Below are 9,317 nucleotides of genomic sequence, written 5' to 3' on the forward strand. Positions count from 1 at the left end.
GTATAAATAATATCATATTATAGTATGTGTCCTAAAAATGTATAAATAATATCATACTACAGTATGTGTCCTAAAAATGTATAAATAATTGCATACTATAGTATGTGTCCTAAAAATGTATAAATAATATCATATTATAGTATGTGTCCTAAAAATGTATAAATAATATCATACTAAGGTATGTGTCCTAAAAATGTATAAATAATATCATACTAAGGTATGTGTCCTAAAAATGTATAAATAATATCATACTATAGTATGTGTCCTAAAAAATGTAAAAATATTTGCATACTATAGTATGTGTCCTAAAAATGTATAAATAATTTCATACTACAGTATGTGTCCTAAAAATGTATAAATAATATCATATTATAGTATGTGTCCTAAAAATGTATAAATAATATCATACTAAGGTATGTGTCCTAAAAATGTATAAATAATATCATACTAAGGTATGTGTCCTAAAAATGTATAAATAATATCATACTAAGGTATGTGTCCTAAAAATGTATAAATAATATCATACTATAGTATGTGTCCTAAAAAATTTAAAAATAATTGCATACTATAGTATGTGTCCTAAAAATGTATAAATAATATCATACTACAGTATGTGTCCTAAAAATGTATAAATAATATCATACTTTAGTATGTGTCCAAAAAATGTAAAAATAATATCATACTATAGTATGTGTCCTAAAAATGTATAAATAATATCATATTATAGTATGTGTCCTAAAAATGTATAAATAATATCATACTAAGGTATGTGTCCTAAAAATGAATAATAATATCATATTATAGTATGTGTCCTAAAAATGTGTAAATAATATCATACTAAGGTATGTGTCCTAAAAATGTATAAATAATATCATACTAAGGTATGTGTCCTAAAAATGTATAAATAATATCATATTATAGTATGTGTCCTAAAAAATGTAAAAAAAATTGCATACTATACTATGTGTCCTAAAAATGTATAAATAATATCATACTAAGGTATGTGTCCTAAAAATGTATAAATAATATCATACTAAGGTATGTGTCCTAAAAATGTATAAATAATATCATACTATAGTATGTGTCCTCAAAATTTATAAATAATATCATACTATAGTATGTGTCCTAAAAAATGTAAAAATAATTGCATACTATAGTATGTGTCCTAAAAATGTATAAATAATATCATACTAAGGTATGTGTCCTAAAAATGTATAAATAATATCATACTTTAGTATGTGTCCAAAAAATGTAAAAATAATATCATACTATAGTATGTGTCCTAAAAATGTATAAATAATATCATATTATAGTAGGTGTCCTAAAAATGTATAAATAATATCATACTACAGTATGTGTCCTAAAAATGTATAAATAATATCATACTTTAGTATGTGTCCAAAAAATGTAAAAATAATATCATACTATAGTATGTGTCCTAAAAATGTATAAATAATATCATATTATAGTATGTGTCCTAAAAATGTATAAATAATATCATACTTAGGTATGTGTCCTAAAAATGTATAAATAATATCATACTATAGTATGTGTCCTAAAAAATGTTAAAAAATTTGCATACTATACTATGTGTCCTAAAAATGTATAAATAATATCATACTAAGGTATGTGTCCTAAAAATGTATAAATAATATCATACTTTAGTATGTGTCCAAAAAATGTAAAAATAATATCATACTATAGTATGTGTCCTAAAAATGTATAAATAATATCATATTATAGTATGTGTCCTAAAAATGTATAAATAATGTCATACTACAGTATGTGTCCTAAAAATGTATAAATAATATCATACTAAGGTATGTGTCCTAAAAATGTATAAATAATATCATATTATAGTATGTGTCCTAAAAATGTATAAATAATATCATACTACAGTATGTGTCCTAAAAATGTATAAATAATATCATACTAAGGTATGTGTCCTAAAAATGTATAAATAATATCATACTTTAGTATGTGTCCAAAAAATGTAAAAATAATATCATACTATAGTATGTGTCCTAAAAATGTATAAATAATATCATTCTATAGTATGTGTCCTAAAAATGTATAAATAATATCATACTAAGGTATGTGTCCTAAAAATGTATTAATAATATCATATTATAGTATGTGTCCTAAAAATGTAAAAAAAAATTGCATACTATACTATGTGTCCTAAAAATGTATAAATAATATCATACTAAGGTAAGTGTCCTAAAAATGTATAAATAATATCATACTAAGGTATGTGTCCTAAAAATGTATAAATAATATCATACTATAGTATGTGTCCTAAAAATGTATAAATAATATCATACTACAGTATGTGTCCTAAAAATGTATAAATAATATCATACTAAGGTATGTGTCCTAAAAATGTATAAATAATATCATACTTTAGTATGTGTCCAAAAAATGTAAAAATAATATCATACTATAGTATGTGTCCTAAAAATGTATAAATAATATCATATTATAGTATGTGTCCTAAAAATGTATAAATAATATCACACTAAGGTATGTGTCCTAAAAATGTATAAATAATATCATACTAAGGTATGTGTCCTAAAAATGTATAAATAATATCATACTGAGGTATGTGTCCTAAAAATGTATGAATAATATCATACTATAGTATGTGTCCTAAAAAATGTAAAAATAATTGAATACTATAGTATGTGTCCTAAAAATGTATAAATAATGTCATACTACAGTATGTGTCCTAAAAATGTATAAATAATATCATACTAAGGTATGTGTCCTAAAAATGTATAAATAATATCATACTTTAGTATGTGTCCAAAAAATGTAAAAATAATATCATACTATAGTATGTGTCCTAAAAATGTATAAATAATATCATATTATAGTATGTGTCCTAAAAATGTATAAATAATATCATACTACAGTATGTGTCCTAAAAATGTATAAATAATATCATATTATAGTATGTGTCCTAAAAATGTATAAATAATATCATACTACAGTATGTGTCCTAAAAATGTATAAATAATTGCATACTATAGTATGTGTCCTAAAAATGTATAAATAATATCATATTATAGTATGTGTCCTAAAAATGTATAAATAATATCATACTAAGGTATGTGTCCTAAAAAATGTATAAATAATATCATACTAAGGTATGTGTCCTAAAAATGTATAAATAATATCATACTAAGGTATGTGTCCTAAAAATGTATAAATAATATCATACTATAGTATGTGTCCTAAAAATGTAAAAAAATTGCATACTATAGTATGTGTCCTAAAAATGTATAAATAATTTCATACTACAGTATGTGTCCTAAAAATGTACAAATAATATCATATTATAGTATGTGTCCTAAAAATGTATAAATAATATCATACTAAGGTATGTGTCCTAAAAATGTATAAATAATATCATACTATAGTATGTGTCCTAAAAAATGTTAAAAAATTTGCATACTATACTATGTGTCCTAAAAATGTATAAATAATATCATACTAAGGTATGTGTCCTAAAAATGTATAAATAATATCATACTTTAGTATGTGTCCAAAAAATGTAAAAATAATATCATACTATAGTATGTGTCCTAAAAATGTATAAATAATATCATATTATAGTATGTGTCCTAAAAATGTATAAATAATGTCATACTACAGTATGTGTCCTAAAAATGTATAAATAATATCATACTAAGGTATGTGTCCTAAAAATGTATAAATAATATCATATTATAGTATGTGTCCTAAAAATGTATAAATAATATCATACTACAGTATGTGTCCTAAAAATGTATAAATAATATCATACTAAGGTATGTGTCCTAAAAATGTATAAATAATATCATACTTTAGTATGTGTCCAAAAAATGTAAAAATAATATCATACTATAGTATGTGTCCTAAAAATGTATAAATAATATCATACTATAGTATGTGTCCTAAAAATGTATAAATAATATCATACTAAGTTATGTGTCCTAAAAATGTATTAATAATATCATATTATAGTATGTGTCCTAAAAAATGTAAAAAAAAAATTGCATACTATACTATGTGTCCTAAAAATGTATAAATAATATCATACTAAGGTATGTGTCCTAAAAATGTATAAATAATATCATACTAAGGTATGTGTCCTAAAAATGTATAAATAATATCATATTATAGTATGTGTCCTAAAAATGTATAAATAATATCATACTACAGTATGTGTCCTAAAAATGTATAAATAATATCATACTAAGGTATGTGTCCTAAAAATGTATAAATAATATCATACTTTAGTATGTGTCCAAAAAATGTAAAAATAATATCATACTATAGTATGTGTCCTAAAAATGTATAAATAATATCATACTATAGTATGTGTCCTAAAAATGTATAAATAATATCATACTAAGGTATGTGTCCTAAAAATGTATAAATAATATCATACTAAGGTATGTGTCCTAAAAATGTATAAATAATATCATACTATAGTATGTGTCCTAAAAAATGTAAAAATAATTGCATACTATAGTATGTGTCCTAAAAATGTATAAATAATTTCATACTACAGTATGTGTCCTAAAAATGTATAAATAATATCATATTATAGTATGTGTCCTAAAAATGTATAAATAATATCATACTAAGGTATGTGTCCTAAAAATGTATAAATAATATCATACTAAGGTATGTGTCCTAAAAATGTATAAATAATATCATACTAAGGTATGTGTCCTAAAAATGTATAAATAATATCATACTATAGTATGTGTCCTAAAAAATGTAAAAATAATTGCATACTATAGTATGTGTCCTAAAAATGTATAAATAATATCATACTACAGTATGTGTCCTAAAAATGTATAAATAATATCATACTTTAGTATGTGTCCAAAAAATGTAAAAATAATATCATACTATAGTATGTGTCCTAAAAATGTATAAATAATATCATATTATAGTATGTGTCCTAAAAATGTATAAATAATATCATACTAAGGTATGTGTCCTAAAAATGTATAAATAATATCATATTATAGTATGTGGCCTAAAAATGTATAAATAATATCATACTAAGGTATGTGTCCTAAAAATGTATAAATAATATCATACTAAGGTATGTGTCCTAAAAATGTATAAATAATATCATATTATAGTATGTGTCCTAAAAAATGTTAAAAAAAATTGCATACTATACTATGTGTCCTAAAAATGTATAAATAATATCATACTAAGGTATGTGTCCTAAAAATGTATAAATAATATCATACTAAGGTATGTGTCCTAAAAATGTATAAATAATATCATACTATAGTATGTGTCCTAAAAATGTATAAATAATATCATACTTTAGTATGTGTCCAAAAAATGTAAAAATAATTGCATACTATAGTATGTGTCCTAAAAATGTATAAATAATATCATACTAAGGTATGTGTCCTAAAAATGTATAAATAATATCATACTTTAGTATGTGTCCAAAAAATGTAAAAATAATATCATACTATAGTATGTATCCTAAAAATGTATAAATAATATCATATTATAGTAGGTGTCCTAAAAATGTATAAATAATATCATACTACAGTATGTGTCCTAAAAATGTATAAATAATTGCATACTATAGTATGTGTCCTAAAAATGTATAAATAATATCATATAAAGAAAATAGACAAAGCCAGTATCTTCTATGACACAGAGAAAATTAACATTTATGGACCCACCCACCTTGATTTGCGACCGCCCACGGGAAGGCGGTTTTGATTTTGTAGCCAGGAGAGAGCAGAGCATGTCTCAGTTAGTAGAAGCTAACCATTAGCAATAGCAATTCCACAACATGGCGGAACACGTTTGGGCTTGTGTCATTTATTGAGTGAAAACATCACTGTTGATTTTTTGACCCAAGAAAAAACAGTGAAGGCAGCAGCGGAAGAGTCACGTTGCTGTTAGCCAATCAGAGGCAATATATTTGCGTCTCATGAATATTAATGAGCAGGACTTGTATCCTTATTGTTTTCTGCACCACCTCCTACTCCTACGAACTTCCACTGCCTAAAACAGAAGCGCCAAAGCCTTTTCTCTCCTTAGAGTTGAATTTATTCAGATTAGAGACCACATGAATAAAACACCTGGTGACCTTTAAAATGAGGTGAATCTAGTCGTTTCCTCTTTGTCGCAGGCCTGTAACTGTCTGATGTTGGTGGTCGGGGTCGTCCTCAACAGTTTGGCCCTCTATGTTTTCTGCGGGTCCTCCACTCAGTCCTCGGCATCTGTGGTTTACACCATAAACCTTGCCGTAGCTGACCTGCTGGTGGCGCTGTCGCTGCCCGCTCGCATCGCGCTGTATCACAGCGGGGGCAGCTGTGTGGCCTGCTCCTACGTCCACACCTTCAGCTACTTTGTCAACATGTACTGTAGCATCCTGTTCCTGACCAGGTGGGAGGAATTTCACTTTAGTCTACGGAAGCCCTGAAAGGCAAAAAAAAAAAAGTTTTACCGTTTTCTAAGTCTGACCAAATATCTATTAATCTTTGGACTTTATACCTAAGACCCAGATGAAAAAAAGATTTAAGGACAAAGACAAAAGTTTTCATAAATGATTGTTTTTCTTGTTTGTGAAAGTATGTACGATAAAGGTAGAAATAAAAAAAATAGTATTGCCACGACTCTGAACATAAATATATTTATTTTTAAAAATCAGAAAAGAAAATCAAAATTTTTATTCTAAGCATCCCAGAGGCAAACAGGTTGTGGGAGGGGCTTATTTTCTGTTTCTTGAAAGGCCACCAGAGGGCGAGATTTTATTTTCTACACATTTGTAGCCTTGATAAGCAGGAAGTAGCATGCTAAAATGCTAAATAAATATATTTGCTATGTTAAAAGATTTTGAGTCATTAAGAAAACTTTAATAAAAAAAAATCTTTATGAAATTTTCAGGGTAAAAAAAATTTCATGAATCAAAAAGCCTCCCCCAAAATTTTACTTTAATCAGGTTGAGTCATAAAATCAAGAGAAATAAGAAATTTGTTCAGACTTCAAAAACAGCTCAACTTTAAACCATTTTTCTTTTTTCCCCCCTGTGCTAAACGTTGCAGCCTTCCATACATTTCACACATAACTGTTTCTCCTTTTCCTCTCAGCATCTGTGTGGATCGCTACCTCGCTGTTGTCCAGGTGTCCGGAACCGTCCATCGATGGAGGACAACCGGAGCAGCAAAGAGTGTTAGCGCCACCATGTGGCTGATTGCAGTAGTGGTCACATATTCCTTTCAGGTGCAGACTCTACATAAACACAACTAGAAGTTACAAATCACGACTCTGACGTATTGTTTTGTTGTAAATGTTTACTACACATGAATCATTTTCAGGTAATAAGTAAAATTTGTTTCTAATGAAACGGCTCTTTTACGACTGAACACTGAAAGTCGGCAGAAATTGTCTTCTCTCTCCAGACTACAGCGTTGAACGTCAGCTCCTCCTGCGTGCTCCTCCCAGCCCATTTCTACCTGACAGTTTTGGAGTTCCTCCTCCCCATGCTTGCCGTGGTGGGATTCACGCTCCGCGTCACCTGTTTCCTCTCCTCCAACCACGGACAGATGCCCCAGCAGAGCAAGGCCAGACGGGCTCGAGCTGTCCGCCTTTTGGCCGCCGTCTTGGTGGTTTTCACAGTTTGCTTCACACCTTTCCACATCCGCCAGGTGCTGGTTTACTTCCAGGTGAAGGACGCCGGAGGGTCAGGGATGACGGAGGGTAAAGGGGCGGGGCATGTGCTTGCCTATCACATCACGGTGAGCTTGAGCAGCCTCAACAGTTGCCTGGATCCTGTGGTGTATTGCTTTGTGACAGACAGCTTCAAGACGATGTGGAGGAAGAGGAGGAGGAAGAGGGAAGAGGAGGCAAAGAACTCACGTGGTGAAGAAGGAGAGAAGATTTTCATGAAGAAATGTTCAGGTACAGCGTTGGCGATAGTGCAGAGTGTAGCTACGCTCAGCCTCACCAGAACCCCGCTCACTGCAGCCAATGCTGGACCCTTTGCTGAAGCAGGTGGTTCCTTCTGAAGAACCAAAGAGAACAAAAATAGTTTTGTCTGTTTTAAAGTATTTGAGAAATCAGATTGATGCATTAAAAATGTATAAGAGGTAAAAAAAAAAAAAAAAGTGTTAGGAAAAAAAATAGAGAAAAGGAGTTGATTCCCATCCACTTCTAGCCTGAAAAGCCAGACTAAATAAATGTATTATTTAGTCTGGCAACGCTTCATTGACGGCTCTCGGTTGTGGGGCGGGTTCTACCGTTGTCTTTCAAATGATCTCCGCATGCTACTGGACAATGAATGTGACATACTCACCGGAACAGCTATCGGTAAATGAGGCGGTCCACAGTTGAAGAAGGAGAAAACACACAATTTTTTCTAAAAAAAAAAAAAAAAAAAAGCACTTAAATACATCTATCTGCTCCTGATTCTAATGAAGCCCAAGTTCTAATAGTCCAAAACTGACGTAAAAGCTGTTTCAAACGAGCTGTCGCCATCTTTTTCCACTCTGTTGCATCATCCCACCCACCAGGCATATAGAGTGCCCTGATTGGCCCACAAAGCAGATAAAGCTCTGTGATTTGTTCACTAAGCAGATAGAGCACTATGATTGGCCCACCATTATGGACCAATCACAGCTCTTTATGTGTTTGAAGCCTCTCTAGAGAGCTGTGATTGGCCAGCCAGAATGCTGTTAGGGGCTGCAGAGGTTCCAGTGGAGCGTTCCTAGACCAAACTTTGCAAAACAAGAATTTGGTCTAGTTCACCAGGCTACTCCACTTCATGATAGTATCGGTACATGAGACTCCAAATCCTGCCGTGTTCTCCTGCTTACTCCTCTGGCTCACTTCTACTCCCTGAAACAGGAGCGCCAGAGCTTCCTTTCTCCACATAGATTGACTCACAATGCATCCATTTATGCTAGGGACCACTGCAAATATGTTGAAAAAAATGAGCAATATTGGTCTGTAGCAAAATCACAGAGGACAGAGCCTTTGTATTTTTTCCCCTCCCAACAAGAACATTTCCAGAACTCCTATTGATGCAAAGAGGTTTTATTTCCCTTTATTTATTTTTTTATTTTTTTATTCGGGGGGGGGGGGGGGGGGTCTAACACCTTCATCCTGTTACATTTTATGAACTTTTTTGCTAATTAAAAATATTATGTATAAATAAACTATGTGGAAATAAAATAAATTAATATAAAGTATTTAATAAAATAAATGTTGTTTTTTATGTACTTTATGTAAAAATGTCTTCCCACTGTTCCCTCTTGCTTTAGCCTTTCTTTAAAATATTT

General features: G+C 29.6%; 1 protein-coding gene across 1 annotated transcript; it reads left to right on the forward strand.

The window, feature by feature from the left end:
- Positions 1-5,824: 5,824 nt before the first annotated feature.
- On the forward strand, positions 5,825-9,111 carry LOC129164536 (G-protein coupled receptor 20). The gene is made up of 4 exons (XM_054744948.2): positions 5,825-5,836; positions 6,167-6,423; positions 7,128-7,260; positions 7,440-9,111. The coding sequence occupies exons 1-4, from the start codon at positions 5,825-5,827 to the stop codon at positions 8,043-8,045; spliced, it is 1,008 nt and encodes a 335-aa protein (XP_054600923.2). The 3' UTR covers positions 8,046-9,111.
- The last annotated feature ends 206 nt before the right edge of the window (positions 9,112-9,317 follow it).

This window comes from Nothobranchius furzeri, chromosome 19 (genome assembly GCF_043380555.1).
Source record: "Nothobranchius furzeri strain GRZ-AD chromosome 19, NfurGRZ-RIMD1, whole genome shotgun sequence".
Classification (NCBI taxonomy): domain Eukaryota; kingdom Metazoa; phylum Chordata; class Actinopteri; order Cyprinodontiformes; family Nothobranchiidae; genus Nothobranchius; species Nothobranchius furzeri.